Raw genomic sequence first — 17,009 nt, 5'->3', positions numbered from 1 at the left:
GCTGCAGTGCAAGAGTCATTATATTCCCTGTGGAAAGTTTTCTCTCTTCCCCATGACTCAGTCACTTTCATTTTTATGGAAAACAAAAGGTTTAAACCACCGTTCGCTGATAAGTGTTGTACAAGTCCAGCTTTACATAAAAACACCTGCTGGAGTATTTTCCTCAGCCTGCAAAAGCGCCAAGGTCAGATCTCAAGTCATTAGTGACTTTCGCTGTGCGCATAAATCACCGTGGTGTATCAGTAATAAGGAAGTTTACCTGTTAAGAGGTCTTTTAGAGGCAATTTAAAAGTCATGTGGCTTTAGAGAAGTGCCTCCGGCGTGTTCCTGTAATTCATGGTCTCATATTAACTCAGATTTTCCTCATGATTACGACAGTTTCTTCTGTAGCCAGCTCCCCCACTTCACACTTTGTAGAGAAGAGAGACTCACGAGGGAAAACATTTACTGAAACGGTTATATCAAAGTTACAGGTCCAATATCTGTAGGATTTATATCCATTTTGTTATCACATTAGTTCTATTAATTATATCCTATTGCTCATATCTGTGATTATAAATTATTAGCCTAGCGTCTTTTTGTGCCATGCATCATAAAAAGGTCTTTATGACGTGGAACTTTTCCTGCTCAGTTATATGATGTCTTGGTGTCAAGGATGTTTTCCGGTGATTCAGCCAAAGGGCCGATGGGTCTGAGGAAATCCTCCCCTTAGCCCCATAAACCAGGCCACTGCAGAACAACATGTGCTAGTGCCCAGCAATTCAGACAATAATATTAGTAATCAATTCCCCAGAACTACGGCAGTAACCGCCCTTTATCTCTCGTTCGGCGTTTATGACTTGGTTAATCGTTAAGCAATGCCTTTGTGTCCCCTGGGATGGAGCAAGGACATATCTGACACCCCTCGCTCACTTTTCTGAGGGTTGATCCAGAGAGTTAGCCAATAGCTGACAGCCAGTGTATGATCCCTGGGATGCATGGTATAAAGGTAGGCCATTCTGAGACGCACTGAGTTTACTCACCAGGAGCTCAGAAGAGAAAAGGTCAAGCCTAGGTTATACACGGATAAAGAAGGATAACCTCACCCGTTTATATGCAGTGTTCTGCTCTTTAAAAAACGCTGCTGGTTGAACAAAAACTAAAGACTGGTGTTTTATCCTTTAATCGGAGAATCTCTGATCTCTGATGGAGAGGTTCAGGTCTAACGGAGGGGAGCAAGTGAACCAAGGGTATGATGCCAACCTGGACGAGCCTCCTATCTATCAGGATAGCAACTTCTCCAATGGGGACGGACGGGCGGTGCGGCCCTCGGTGGTCAGCGCCTTCGGCCACGACACTTTGGACCGAGTGCCCAACATTGACTTCTATCGCAACGCGGGCAGTGTGAGTGGTCACCGTGCCGTGCGGCCGTCCCTGCAGGATCTCCATGATGTGTTTCAGAAGGTGAGTGCACGTGTGTCTGTGCGTGAAGCTGGTAAACATGAAGGATACAGATTCTCCTCAGCCCATTCTTCCAAATCGTCTGCAGCCATTTTTGTATTTCAAATATTTGTCCTTCGCCTCTGCAGAATGTATCTTACACCGGGTTCTCTGCCTGAGTGAACTCAACTCTGAGACTCTGAGGTTTCTGTTCTTGTCATGAGTCTCAGTCCATTCACTCAGGTTAAAGACAAAAAAAACCCAGAAAGAAACAAGACATTTTACAGTTGTTTAATCATTCCTGCATCATAACCTTCATTGTGTCCACAGTTCAGTCGTAACTTCTTTGCCGAAAAGAACTGTTCAAGATCACTCAAAGAAAACTTGACAGATTTAAGAGTCTTTAGTGCTTTTTATTAGGCTGGCGTTATACTGCCCTGTGTTGCAAAAGACTTGGGGTTATAGGTCATTCAGGTTTTATTAGATGAACTAGATTAGCATTTTGAACCTTTGTTTTTTCAAAGACAGATCTGTTAGGCAGTTTTCCGTGGCAGGACAAGAAAGAAAGCTTGCGCCATTCCAGTTCATGCCAGATTGCAGGATTAAGTACAAAACGTTAAAATATACACTTAAAACTTGCAAGAATCCCTAAAAAGAAATTCTCGCCAAAGAATATATTTAATACATTTTTTTTTATTACTTTGCTCGATTCAAACGACAGAAATATTTGACTATCAACACTTTAAATTAATGAATTACACCTGACATGTTATAAGCTCACATCGTTTTCCGGAATCACAAACTCCACCACTGCACGGTTTGTTGCCAACTTCTCCTTCTGTCATTGAACGGAAACCAGACGAGTCAGAGACGTCTCAATAAATCAGACGCGAGGGTGTAAGTGTCAGGAGAGTAATTTAATATTTCCCCTCCGTGGAAAGTTAAAAGGAGGTTTTATCTTTTTTCCTGAGTTTTCAAGGACAGAGACGCAGCCGCGGCATAATGTCTCTTCATCAATCTTCATCCGAATCAAATCACCAGGGTTTCCTCCCCCTTTCCAAATCCTGTCCCGTGTGTCACAGAGAAGGAGAAAGACAAACACACGAGGACTCAGAGAATACAACTTAATCATAACGCTGCTCGTTTCCATGCAAATGAAAAATGCATCAACACCAAAATGACTCAAAGCCCAATCACGATGAATAAATCTCAGCTTCATCTCTGAGGACAAATTGACATGTTTTCTTCCCCTAACATTTCCCTGCACGTTCTCCCAACAGAATGGAGCGATCTCGGTGCCGGACACCGTGGAGGACGATGGCGAGGGGAGTAGCGGGACACCCTCGGATGACCTGGAGAATGCCGTCTCCCCCAAAGAACAAAAAGGAGGAGTAAAGTTTGGCTGGATAAGGGGCGTCCTGGTGAGTTATGTCGGGATCACGTCGGGTCATGTCGGGCTCCTTCTGATTTATAGAAGCAGGGTCACTCTACAAAACTGTGACCCGGGAGAGACAAGCCTCATTGTGTCTCAATAAGGCGGCGAGGCCCAGTGTGGCTTTCAAGGAGTCGTTTGTGTTTGCCCAAGAGCTCCTGGTTGATCCATTCGTGCTGCTGGCATGATGATCACAAACTCTGTAGCTGTAGCATGTTCACTTTACATGATAATAAAACACAAATTCTATTGTTCTTGTCTTCCACAGATTAGATGCATGCTGAACATCTGGGGCGTGATGTTGTTCATCCGTCTGTCCTGGGTTTTTGGTCAGGCAGGCTGGGGTGAGTGAGACAAGGAGACACGTCATTGGTCAGATATGACACACGGGTCATTAGGAGCATAGGTTCTACATTTATTTACATGTCCAAGATTTTTTAAGGGAGGTTTTCCTAATCCTTTCACAGAGCTCACACCCATTTAAACTTTCTATCTAAATCCCAATTGTCACACATTAATGTTCAGAACTGTGACAATAACACAAAAACTAGCTCCCTTGACCTTGTGACCTTGACATAATTGTTCAAAGTACTTCAAAAATAAGTATCAACACATACAAAGTGCACTTAGCATATATTTTAATCATTGAATAAACAAAAAAGGGTTTGAAAGTACAAACTCAAAGTTTTTGTGTCCACATGACCACTACACACTTTCATGTTTACTTAAATGAAAAAGATGTGTTGACTTTCCATAATTACAGAGTTGTAGTTATAGGGGACACATTTAGAATTACCACAATTGGAACTAATTCCAGTTGTGGAAATTCAGACAAGAGTCATGAGAGAAATTAATTTCATATCAGATGTTCTCATAACTTCTTGTGCAAGCTGTTTCCAATAAGATTTTAAGTTCAGTGATGGAAGGAGGATTAAAAGTACAGGATAAGTTAATAACTGTTCTCACATCTTACATCATATCTCTCCGCCACTGTTAAATGTAACTCTATGCATCTGATGTGGGCCGCATTATATAGTTCCATCCATCTATTATTTATACCGCTTTCCTTTAAGGGTCGCAGTAGCTAACCACGTTATAAAGTTATGTGATAAATCAAAATCATGTACACGTGCAAAAAATGCTGTAAATAAATGATTCAGCCAGTTGACAAGACCAGAGCAACTCCTTGAAGCTTCTACATGTGTTTGCTTGTTCCAGTAATTCTTGGGTCGATAGGGCACTTAAAGAATCGAATGGTCCTTCGCTCATTAGCAGGAGGGGATCGAACTGGGGCAGATTCAACTTTAACTGGTCTTTCTCGGCCTAAATAATAATCTACTCCGGCTGAAGATCCATTCTGAGAGGCAAACCTTTACCTTAAGAAAGAGAGAGAGGGGAAACAGTGCGAAGGGCTCCATTGTTTAAGAAGCTCCTGGATTGGCGAGCTGCTTTTGTGCAGGAGGCGGAACTAAACGGTTTTGAGAAGCCCAGAGAGTCTCAGGCGGTTTGTAGAGCAGGTGGAGCAGATGGCTCCGGGGACTTTGACTGTCCCTGTGTTTTAAAGGTGACTGTGGGGTGGGGTGGGTGGGGGGGCTTCGTTTCACAGCTGTAACGTTTTATGAGCGTCCACCCAAACGTACCGGCTGAGGAATCTGAAGTTCAAAAATAACCATTTTTAAGCTTAAGTTTACATTACGTGTGCATTTCAGGCCTGGGAATCGTGGTCATCCTTCTCAGCTGCGTGGTCACTGTCATCACTGGCCTCTCTATGTCGGCCATTTGCACTAATGGCGTGGTCCGAGGAGGTAAGTCGACGCACCGCTAACACGCATAATGAGACGGCTTCATTTTCAGGAGAGCAGAAAAATCAAAATTACTGAATCCTACTGAAGACTTACATTTGCAGGGCTTTTTACAGCCGGAGATAACAGACACTCATCCTGACATGAAATCTTTTACAGAGAGAATGACCAGGAGGATGGTGTGTGTGTGTGTGTGTGTGTGTGTGTGTGTGTGTGTGTGTGTGTGTGTGTGTGTGTGTGTGTGTGTGTGTGTAGATAAAGACACAAGGCTCACAACTCAGAACGGCACCTGAATATCACCTCTTGAAACCCATTCTCCGTTTTACAGCCTCCTAACTTGTCCAGACATTAAATCAATGAATCAGTGATGTGGCGATTAATCCCCCCCGACGGTTTGTGTGCCCTATTTTGTCATTTCAGGAGGCGCCTACTACTTGATATCTCGCAGTCTGGGGCCTGAGTTCGGCGGATCCATCGGCCTCATCTTCGCCTTCGCCAACGCCGTGGCCGTGGCCATGTACGTGGTTGGGTTTGCTGAGACCGTGGTCGACTTGATGATGGTGCGTGACGTAGTAATGATCAGGTGATGATGTCTCATTCGGAAGCTGTTCGATCCTACGTATCTCTGCCCTCTGTCACATTCAGGAGAACGGTGCCGTCATGGTGGATCAACTAAACGACATCAGGATCGTGGGCTGTATCACGGTGGTGCTGCTGTTGGGCATCTCACTCGCCGGAATGGAATGGGAGGCCAAGGTGAGAGATGAACATCACATTGGTCGATGCCAATCTCTGCGCTCAAAGTGGTCAAATTTCACAATTGTTACTTTAATCAATGAAATCCACACACACACAGGCCCAGATCGTTCTCCTGGTCGTCCTGCTGGTGGCCATAGTCAACGTGTTTGTGGGAACTTTCATCCCTGCCACCGAAGACAAGAAATCCAAAGGCTTCTTCAATTATGACTGTAAGACACCGTCTCCAAATTATTTCATCAAGTGAAGATGTGCCTCATCCACCGAGCACTGCTCAACTCATCGTTCCTCTTTATTTCCCTTTTTTTGTTCTCTTTTATTTATTTATTTTACAGCAAAAATTTTCATGGAAAATTTCACTCCGGAGTTCACCGGCAGCGAGTCGTTCTTCACGGTGTTTGCCATCTTTTTCCCGGCTGCCACGGGGATCCTGGCCGGAGCCAACATCTCCGGCGACTTGCGGGTAAACCATTACACACAGAGGTCGATGCAGGAGGGCCGTGCACATACAAAGCTCGAGTGCACACATTTCTAAACAAAGGGCTCTGTGCTAGGTTTTGTTTGGTGTCAATAAGGCCAAGTGAAACCTCAGATATGATTATTTAAATATAACGTAAAATAATCTATTTTAAACGCGAGTAATGTATTTAATTTATTTCAGTATCTTCATCATCATTTGTCGTATTGAGAAACAGGAAAAAAAGTGTGATTTTTTTTTTTATTATATATAATGATTTATATATAATATTTGCACTAATTGGGAACACCCCCAATCTGGGAATGCAAAGACAGTGATGTTCCTAATTGTATAATAGAGAACATATAGTGTTTTGAAGAGTTTTATATAAAGATAAACACAAAACACCTTCTATTAACAGAACTTCTTTATATTTCAAATAAATGTATATTGCTTGATATTATAACAGTATTACTATTATATCTGAAAACTAGCAGTCGTCATGTGTATATATAGGGACAACTTAAAAAGTGTAAAAAAAACGTCCAAAATAGCCCTGGGCGAAGAATACACGTAATCTGAAACTGTTTTTTTATTTATTATTATTTATTTATACACTGAAAATTTGGTTTGAATCTTTTCATACAGAAACATCTTATTATATTAAAGTCTTCCATCATTGATCTTTGGTATTTCACAGGATCCCCAAGCAGCCATTCCTAAGGGAACCTTGCTGGCCATCCTGATCACTGGTGTCACCTACTTGGCCGTGGCCCTTTGTGTCTGTAAGTCATTTAATGCACGGAATTAAACTCCAATGTGTAGTTTTACATTATGTATAGTTCACATGAAAACACTGCCTTGCTCGAGGGTTAACCTTACAGTCAGGGGACACAGTTAGATTGGCAGTATTTGTTTTGGTATTTGTTTGGTGATCAGACATTGAAGTGTAATCAATGCATTTCTTCTCCTCTGTGATTGGCCAGCTGCTACTGTTGTCCGTAATGCCACAGGAAACATGGCCGACCTCATTATGGGCGACGATTTTTGTAACGGCACGTCGGTGGCTGCTTGCCAGCTCGGATATAACTTCTCCTCCTGCGCGGTGGAAACCTGCAAGTTTGGCCTGCTGAACAACTTCCAGGTACGCAGCCTCCAGAGTGTGAATCTGCAGCCGAGATGTGGTTTGTTTCACCTCTAATCCCTCATCCCTCGTGTCTCCGGTGCAGGTGATGACCATGGTGTCTGGGTTCGGTCCCCTCATCACTGCCGGAACCTTCTCCGCAACCCTCTCCTCGGCCCTGGCTTCCCTCGTCAGCGCCCCCAAAGTCTTCCAGGTCAGTGACTCGACAGATCTTTGTAAAAACAGCAACGATTTAGAGGAATTCTCCTGAGATGCAGCTGCAGTATTAGTCTTTACTCCTGCAAACAAAAATCTTTTCTCTCTTCTCCTCTGTGTGTCTCCTCAGGCTCTGTGTCAGGACAACATCTACACCATTCTGCATTTCTTTGCCAAGGGACACGGCAAGAACAACGAGCCAATCCGTGGCTACGTCCTCACATTCATTATTTCTGTGGCCTTCATTCTCATTGGTCAGTTCCCTAACATCTTGCTTTAAAGCATAACTTATATTTCAAGCTTCAAAAGCACAAATATGACAACCACCTCTTTTTGTTCCTACACAGGTGACCTCAACGCCATCGCTCCAATCATTTCCAACTTCTTCCTGGCATCTTACGCTCTCATCAATTTCTCCTGCTTCCATGCATCCTGGGCCAAGTCTCCAGGTGGGTCCCTTCAGACAAAGCCACTGAGGGAATGAAAAGCTCTGCCAGTAAACTGTGTCTGATACTTCACTTCTTTTCAGAAATTATGTCTAAGTGACTCTGAATACATTGAAACGAGGCACAATCACAAAAAGCGTCTGACTTCAGACACTAATCTGGACAACCTGAGTTGCATTAGATGATTAATTTTTGGATTTGTTTCTGCGCAGTCGGTTTCCCATCACTCTTCCTCCGGGCAGTGGTGTATAAAGTACTTGAAAGCCATACTTGAGTAAAAGTACAGATATCTTACCTGAAAGTGACTTCGGTAAAAGTAAAAGTCACTCGTCAGAAAATGACTTGAGTAAAAGTCTTAAAGTAGCTCATATTAAAAGTACTTAAGTATCAAAAGTATCTGGTGTTGAAATGTACTTAAGTATCAAAAGTATCTGGTGTTGAAATGTACTTAAGTATCAAAAGTAAAAGTACAAGTACCAAAATTAAAAATGCAAAGTGCTTTTTATAGTAGGCCTATACAGACACAAAACAACCCAAAATGTCACATCTCCCGAGCGAGAGAGAGAGAGAGAGAGAGAGAGAGATTGAGAGAGAGAGAGAGAGAGAGAGAGAGAGAGAGAGAGAGAGAGAGAGAGAGAGAGAGAGGTGCGTGCGGCGCCAACCTCCGCTGCTCAAGTAACGAGCCAGTTTTGAGAATGTAAGAAGTAGAAAGTACAGATATTTGTGCTCAAATGTAACGAGTAAAAGTAAAAAGTCGTCAGGAAAATAAATACTCAAGTAAAGTACAGATATGTGAAAAATCTACTTAAGTACCACCACTGCCTCCAGTCCGCATTTAATGAATCCGCTCTCTGCTCTGTCGCTCTCCCCCCCCCCTGCAGGCTGGAGACCTGGATACAAGTTCTACAACATGTGGCTCTCCCTGGTGGGTGCCGTGCTCTGCTGTGTTGTCATGTTTGTCATCAACTGGTGGGCTGCTCTCATCACGTACGCCATCGAGATCCTCCTCTACATTTACGTCACCGTCAAGAAGCCAGGTGAGCCCCTCAGAGAGGTTTGGAGGCACGTGTATGATTAGATTAGATTAGATTAAACTTTATTGTCATTGTACAGTACAAGTACATATACAACGAAATGCAGTTTAGCATCTATCCAGAAGTGCAAAAAAAAGGCAGTAAAAGTGCAGAGTAATGTGCACATTAAAGTGAAAATGTAAATAAATAAGATATGTACAGTAGAAATATATATGGAATATTACAGTATTAACAGGAATTGTAAGATATAAGGACAATGAATACACTATGAGCAGGATAAAAATATAAATATATATAAATAGGAATACACTATAGGCGGGGTAATACAGTAGTAAAAAAAAGTAACAGTAGTGCAAATGTACAAATGTTCAAATGATCAGTGGTTGGAAGAGGGTGTGTGGCAGTGTGTGGCAATAAGAAGTATATGAGTATTGTGCATATTAAAGTGAAAATATAATAAATAAGATCTGTACAGTAAGAAATATATATGGACTATTACAGTATTAACAGGAATTGTAAGATATAGGGACGATGAATACACTATGAGCAGGATAAAAATATAAATATATATAAATAAGAATACACTATAGGCGGGATAATACAGTAGTAGATGCCTGCATGGCGGAGTTAACCTGCATGGACTCTTATTTTTCTCTCCGCCTCAGATGTGAACTGGGGTTCGTCCACGCAGGCGGTGACGTTTGTGAGTTCGGTCAGCAACGCCCTGTCTCTGTCTGGTGTCGAGGATCACGTCAAGAACTTCAGGTAAAAGTTTGACTTTATGAAACATGAAAACTAAAACATTAACGTCACCTAAAAGAGACGATATGAGAACTTCTTGTTTCTTGCGCAGGCCTCAGATCTTGGCTCTGACCGGTTCACCGCGGACCAGACCGGCTCTGCTCGACCTGGCTCACTCCCTCTCCAAGAACTATGGACTCTGCATCACCTGTGAAGTGTTTGAGGTGAGGTTTTATCGCAATCTTATCCTTGGCAAATTAAATGATATTACCAGGGCGCCGCATATCATCTTCACTTAAAGGTTGAGCATCCGGCAACTTTAAATTGTAGCAGGGAGGAGGGAAATGCCAACTGTCTGGAAGCCTGAGACTAAAAGTTTAGGGTCAGTCGTGATCTTCTGAATGTGAGAAAAGTGTGTGTGGGATATTTTTGTCTCTCGACCTCACGCTGTACGTTGTGATTTCCCCCAGGGTCCAAGATCAGAGGCTCTCGAGGAGCTGAACGCCGGCATGGAGATGAACCAGCTCTGGCTCAGGAAGATGAAACGCAAGGCCTTCTATGCGGCTGTGGCCTGTGACAAATTCAGAGATGGAACCGAGAGCCTCCTGCAGGTCAGTGGGATCGTAACTTACCAAACCTTTCCACAGAAAGTCCAAAAAGAAACAGACAAACAAACCAACTAACCCAGATACTAATCCATCAGATTAATGTGTAACCTGCTGGATTTGATCAGAGGGATTTTTTTTTTTAAGACATTGCAGAGACAGGTTTTATTGAGCCGTCTCTTCCCCACAACACAGAGTATCTATTGCTGTGTTATGACACCGGCCTGGACCGGTCATGAGGATGTGGCCGGGACGAGAAGAGAGTTAATGAGGAGCAGGAAAACAGTCTTATGGCTCTGGCTATCACACTCTGGAGATAAGGCCCCGGGTTCATTGTCAGGATTGCTTACTTCAAACAGGACGACAGATTCAAAGCTATAATTGATTAACGCTGCGTTGATGAGTCCCTGCAGACGAAATGAGCCCTGCTGAGGGATCTGGTCATAACTCGTTGCAGTAAAACCCTGTCGCGGCTCGTCGAGGGCATTTTGAAACTTTTTTTAGGGGAGATTTATTTTTTGTTCTTCTCCAGTTTATGATGACACAAAGTTTACAACACGGTGCATGTGTTGCTTCAGCAAACCGCTCATTCGGAGTTGTTTTTATCTTTGTGCTATAAGAGAGTTTTCTTTCCTACAGGCCTCGGGTCTCGGCCGCATGAAGCCCAACACGCTGATGCTCGGCTTCAAGGGGAACTGGAGGATGGCAGGCGCCGAGTCCGTGCAGACTTATGTGGGAATCCTGCAGTAAGTCACAACAAGGAACACACAGACAAATATCCCGGCTGCTATAGTTGAGACGTGCATGTTGAGCTTGTGTTCTCGTTCTGCTTCGTCACAGCGACGCGTTTGACTTTGACTACGGGACAGTGATGCTGAGGATGAACCAGGGACTTGATGTGTCACACATTTTGGAAGCAAAAGGTCAGTGTGACTTTTTGTTTTTTTTTTTATCTACAGAAACTCCTGCATCAGCATCACAACAATCACGTTAGTTCCCTTCAGGCAAGAGAGTTGAAAAACAATGACAAGGGAAATAAATGCCCTGAAAACAACTGCATGAAAAAATAAAGTAGCAAACAGAGCAGGAAAATACAACACAAGGCTGTGTGAGGATTATTCATAGAATTTTAATTTTGATTTCTAATCCCTGCCATTTGAAGCTCTTTGTAAAATGGATTCTGAAAAGTGCTTTATGAATAAACATTAAATAATATTATTATTATTATAAGGAAATGCCATTTGTACATTTCTTAAAATCAATTCCGACCATTTTTAAACTACCGTAAGAATAACACACAAGTAAAAATGAAAAGCCAGCTGAGCCGTTGTAGGAGTGTAAACTTTTATTCCCACAACAACCCCCCCCCTATGTTTTACATCACTACAATAAAATGAAACTGATAAGTCGGGACGCTTTGTCCTGTAGATTACAAAGTATTAAAGGTTGAGTACACACACACACACACACACACACACACACACACACACACACACACACACACACACACAAAATGGTGTCTTTGAATTCATCTTTTCAAAGGCAAAGAGAATCCTTCATATTGATTATAACATCAATGTCATAACTCTGTCTTTCAGCGGAGATGCTGAAGGCAGCGAAGGAGCAACAGGCACTGGAGGACGAAACGATGCAGAACGGAGGGAAATCAAAAGGCCTGTTTAGGAAGTCCAGGAAATCGTCTCAACAAGTGCTCACAACCAGAGGTACCACATCCGTGCACTCCTCAGTTCGGTCTGTTCAAATGTTTGAGGGTTAGGGGTGAAGGGATAAAAAACACAAGCTTGGTCTTTAAACACGTGGATAAAGAGGTCCCACTCTTACGTTTCCACTGAGTCAGAGAATAAAGGAACACACATTCAACTAATGAGACCAGTGACACACGTCTCTCTTTTGTAAACTTCTCCACACTCCCCCTGAGAAATAATTGAATCAAGCGCTCCCGCTAAAGATATCTGAGGGTGTAATCCAATAACGTGCTCCTGTTCGTTCCACTCAAGGAGCATCTCCGAGGAGCAGCTCTTTAACCCAGACAGCAACCTCTTACTCCATCGGTCTCTGTCTCTGCATCACACACACAAACACAAACACAAACACACACACAAACACACACTCCATCGAGCTGCATCTTTGGCCAGACAGCGATGGTCATCAGTAAACACTCTGCATCCTGCTCACTGGAACATCAGATTTGAGAGAGACGGCTGATCCCGACTAGTTTCCCCATCCCAGTGAAATCTCCATCATGTGTCAAAAAATCACAGTCCTGCTCCCTTGTCCCGCTTTCATTTTCTCCCATCTCTGTCTCCCTCAGTGTCGGTGTGCGGACCCCCGCCCCCGCAGGTTGCCAGGATGAATGACAACCTGGTAGAGGCCAGCGGTCGGTTCAAGAAGAAGCAGCCCAAAGGCACGATCGATGTGTGGTGGCTCTTCGACGACGGTGGTAGGTGTTGGCTCCTCACGGGCTGCTTTCTCTTATGCAACTCAACTGTAGATTGTGATGGATTCAGATTTACGTCTTCTGAAAGATGAAACTAGACAAGAAGAAATGAACCCTGAATAATTCAATTAAATAGGAGATAAAGTTGGGACACTAAAAGACATCAATGTAAAAGGACAACACCAAATAGTTCAAAAATTCCCATTAAATTCAATCAAATTTTACGATTATTAAACACACTCTTAGAAATCAGCCCTTTAAATATATCTGATTTCATCCCAATCCATAAAATTATTCCCAGGGAAATTGGTGAAAATGTAACATAATGCATAATCCTGCTGACAAACAAACAAACAAGGCAGAAACCGTAACCTCCTTGGTAGAGATTATAATCTTCACTTCTGAAATCAAGGGTCTTGTGTCACCGGACAAAACTAATACGATAAGAACAGAAATGCCAGATTAGGTCTCATATAACATATAAAAAAACAAAGGTAAATAGTTTAAACATTAAATCCAGCTGCATTGATTGATTTGTAATGAAGGAAACCGATGTGTCCCCCCTCAGGTCTCACCCTGCTGCTCCCCTACATCCTGACCACCAGGAAGAAGTGGAAGGACTCTAAGTTAAGGATCTTCATCGCAGGGCAGCCTGACCGCAGCCACCTGGATCAACAGGAGTGAGTAGAAACAGGAAGAAGTTTCAATATCAATTACAACTGAATAAGTGGAAGTTAGTTGGGGTCGTTCTGAGCTGAGTCTGCATGTTCTCCAAGTGTCTGCGTGTTTTATTATTCCAGCAGTTTAGATAAAGAACAGATAGTTTGGGTAAATTAATTAAACCCAGATATGAGAATCCATCAGCTCATAGGAGATGTTATTTAGCATTAACTGAGAAGTTATTGCCGACATTAAAGTGAAAGTTAATCAGTGTGGGACGGTGCCTCTTGCAGGATGAAGTCTCTGTTGGCGAAATTCAGGATTAACTGCACCGACATCAAAGTCATCGACGACATCCACGTCAGACCCAGAGCCGACAGGTAACCGCTGTTTCTGCCGCTCTGCTGTAATCCTGACAGCACGCCAGATGGTGCACCAGCCACCGTAAAATGTAATCACCTCATAATATCCATTCCGTATATTTCTTCTGTCCTCCAGCCTGAAGAAGTTGGAGGACATGATCGAGCCTTTCCGTCTGCGTGAGGGCGCCAAAGACAAAATCCAGGCCGAAGCCATGCAGAAAGAGCATCCCTGGAAAATCACTGACGAGGAGCTGAACAGCTTCGAGGAGAAGGTAAGATCATGACATAGATAGATAGATAGATAGATAGATAGATAGATAGATAGACAGACAGACAGACAGACAGACAGACAGACAGACAGACAGACAGACAGACAGACAGACAGACAGGCAGGCAGGCAGGCAGGCAGGCAGGCAGGCAGGCAGGCAGGCAGGCAGGCAGGCAGGCAGGCAGGCAGGCAGGCAGGCAGGCAGGCAGGCAGGCAGACAGACAGACAGGCAGGCAGGCAGGCAGGCAGGCAGGCAGGCAGGCAGGCAGGCAGGCAGGCAGGCAGGCAGGCAGGCAGGCAGGCAGGCAGGCAGGCAGGCAGGCAGGCAGGCAGGCAGACAGACAGACAGACAGACAGACAGACAGACAGACAGACAGACAGACAGACAGACAGACAGACAGACAGACAGACAGACAGACAGACAGACAGACAGACAGACAGACAGACAGACAGACAGACAGACAGACAGACAGACAGACAGACAGACAGACAGACAGACAGACAGACAGACAGACAGACAGACAGACAGACAGACAGACAGACAGACAGACAGACAGACAGACAGACAGACAGACAGACAGACAGACAGACAGACAGACAGACAGCTGGTATTTTTGAATACAATAAAATACAATACAATAGAATAAAATAAAAAATATTGAGGTAGAAAGAATAAAAACACAACACAAGATAAGGTGCAGTGGCAAGATGATGGTAATAGTACTGATGATATGATGGTAATGTTATTGTTAGACAGTATATAAAAATAGTACAGTATATATAGTATATAATATAACATAATATATATTTATATATGATAGTAATTATACCAATATTATAGCAGTATATAGTAATAATGGCAGCAACAGTATATATAATAATAATAGTAAATATAATAATAATAACATGTACACATGTATAAATATGTGTATATAAACTTATATATACAAAGAATATACAGAGAGTATGATATAATATGATATATAGTAGACGTATAAATATAAGTATTTGACTATACAATAGATAATATAACATACTATGAGGGTAAGAATGGGACAGAGTGTGCAAAAGACCATATTATTGTATAAAATGATATATAATATCAATATGGTTTATATTAACACATGTAGTGCAAGTGTATATGGAGCGGAGTGTTGTACAGGGTACACAGTGCAAGGAGACATGAAACAATACATTCATTTAGTTTGAAGGTGGTGGTTTTAAAAAATGTCCCCTGCTGCTGCTTTACAGACCAACCTCCAGGTCCGACTGAACGAGGTGCTCCAGGAAAACTCCAAATCAGCCAATCTGATCATTGTGTAAGTAAAAGCAACTGTTGGCTGAATAAAAACAGGAAACTAACAAAAGTGTTGAACCCATCTCATGTCTGTTCCCTCACCCCCCCACAGGAGCATGCCCATTGCTCGTAAGGAGTCCGTCTCTGACTTCCTCTACATGGCCTGGCTGGACATTTTAACCAAGGACCTCCCGCCAACGCTGCTCATCAGAGGCAACCACAAGAGCGTTCTCACTTTCTACTCCTGAGCACATCGCAGAGTAAATGGCACTAACATAAAGAAATGTCAGCACCGTAATGATGAACCATGTTCCCAGCAAGTACAAGAACAAGATTGTTATTCAGACAAGACAGCGTCACTTTTCCCCCGATGAGGCCAGCAGAGTAGAAATAGAACCATTAGGTGTTTGACAGCTGGTGTTCTCGAACAATAATGTCATTAAAAGTCATTGTCAGTCACAGGCTAAGCCTTATTTTACTATGAGCCTGTTTTTTATTGCTTCTTCTGGAATATGAGCTGTTTCACAAAAGCCTCGGGACAAAAGTAAACTTTTCTATGTCTCAATGATATAAAAATATTGCCAAAAATGTTATGTGAACCTAGAAGCACCAGCAAAGTTTGATGTATTTTTTATATTTTTGAAGTATCTTGCAATAATAGACACACACATACACACGCACACAAACACACACACACATATACACACACACCCACCCACACCCAAACATACACACACGCACAGCTGGAACAAAGCCAAATCTTCCTGGTTGGATCAGTCCAACACGAGCAAAGGTTCCTTGCTGTTGTGACTGTAAAATAAATGTATATAGTAGATATCTGGATTCAGTAGTCGTTATTTCTAAATAAATGATTAACTACATAGTTGGATTCATTACTTTCACTTGGTTTGATGATTTCTTTCAAACATTCTTGATATTCACAGAGTGTAAAATACATAAAGCTGTTTACCTGTTTCACATTATACGGTTTAAATGTTTCAATGTAACTGTCACACTTATGATTTCAGGGAAATTCAGGGAAACAAAAGATGTAAATCAAATTATTCTGTATATTTTAACTATTTAAATACATGATTGTGATTCTCTGAATTAAAGAATTAATAAAAATTTGGAGAGGTTCTTATTCTCGTCTCTCGTCTCTTTAATTATGTTTATTTGATATAACCAGCGATTATGTGCAAAACAGAAGACTAAAGTCTATGAACTTCATCAGGGATTTATAGAAGAGTTAGTGGTCACATATGCAGATCGTGGACATGAGCCTTGAATTTGAATTCCTCCCTAATTCTAATTCTATTGTATTACCAACAGGAGACAACTAATTAGATCCACTTAAATGATGATGACCATTAGAGGAGAAAGTCATAAAACTCAAATGAACTCTTTGAGTGTTTAGTCCAAAATGATTTAATTAATAAATTAGAAAATAATACAAGCATTATCTCAGCCAGAAAGTGTTTTGTGTTTTTGTAAAGGTAAAGTGGAGGCTATTTTATGGATGAATTTGCAAGTAACTTGAGGTGTTGCTTTCACATAAAAAAACAAGAAGTATAACGCAGGTTAAGTGCAAGAACTGCACAAGTACTTTTCTACATACAAACAGTGCAGTAAAAGGTTCTACCTCATATTGACATTCAATAATTATATTATTATTACACAGGTGATTTATTCAATTCTGTATTTGTTTTATTAGGTATATACTGTACAGATATGCTGCTAAGTAGACAGATGCCAAAGATGATGCTTGATGCACAGTGGGAATAAAGAATCTATCTATATTCCTTGATGCTGGACTTCAATTCATAAATGCTCAATCCCTCCACTGATCTTTAAACAATTATCCATGTGAGAACAAAACTGAAGCCACAAACTCATCAAATGTCCACGAATGAATCTCTCTAAAGTTGGAGGA

General features: G+C 42.1%; 1 protein-coding gene across 1 annotated transcript; it reads left to right on the top strand.

Moving 5' to 3' along the window:
• The first annotated feature begins 768 nt into the window (after window positions 1-768).
• On the top strand, window positions 769-16,119 carry slc12a1 (solute carrier family 12 member 1). The gene is made up of 26 exons (XM_061068396.1): window positions 769-1,443; window positions 2,700-2,840; window positions 3,120-3,195; window positions 4,561-4,656; window positions 5,074-5,213; window positions 5,299-5,409; window positions 5,510-5,621; window positions 5,745-5,872; window positions 6,567-6,651; window positions 6,853-7,010; window positions 7,096-7,203; window positions 7,336-7,459; window positions 7,553-7,654; window positions 8,533-8,688; window positions 9,351-9,450; window positions 9,539-9,650; window positions 9,897-10,037; window positions 10,671-10,777; window positions 10,872-10,954; window positions 11,630-11,755; window positions 12,364-12,492; window positions 13,058-13,169; window positions 13,443-13,529; window positions 13,648-13,783; window positions 15,031-15,098; window positions 15,189-16,119. The coding sequence occupies exons 1-26, from the start codon at window positions 1,186-1,188 to the stop codon at window positions 15,322-15,324; spliced, it is 3,132 nt and encodes a 1,043-aa protein (XP_060924379.1). The 5' UTR covers window positions 769-1,185; the 3' UTR covers window positions 15,325-16,119.
• Window positions 16,120-17,009: the final 890 nt, after the last annotated feature.

Source organism: Limanda limanda, chromosome 3 (assembly GCF_963576545.1).
Source record: "Limanda limanda chromosome 3, fLimLim1.1, whole genome shotgun sequence".
NCBI lineage: Eukaryota > Metazoa > Chordata > Actinopteri > Pleuronectiformes > Pleuronectidae > Limanda > Limanda limanda.
This window is presented reverse-complemented; position numbering and strand designations above follow the sequence as displayed.

Coding starts and splice junctions, on each gene's coding strand:
- slc12a1 (XM_061068396.1), top strand. CDS start 1,186: ATGGAGAGGTTCAGGTCTAACGGAGGGGAGCAAGTGAACCAAGGGTAT. Junction 8,689..9,350: donor CGTCACCGTCAAGAAGCCAG/GTGAGCCCCTCA, acceptor TCTCCGCCTCAG/ATGTGAACTGGGGTTCGTCC. Junction 13,784..15,030: donor TGAACAGCTTCGAGGAGAAG/GTAAGATCATGA, acceptor GCTGCTTTACAG/ACCAACCTCCAGGTCCGACT.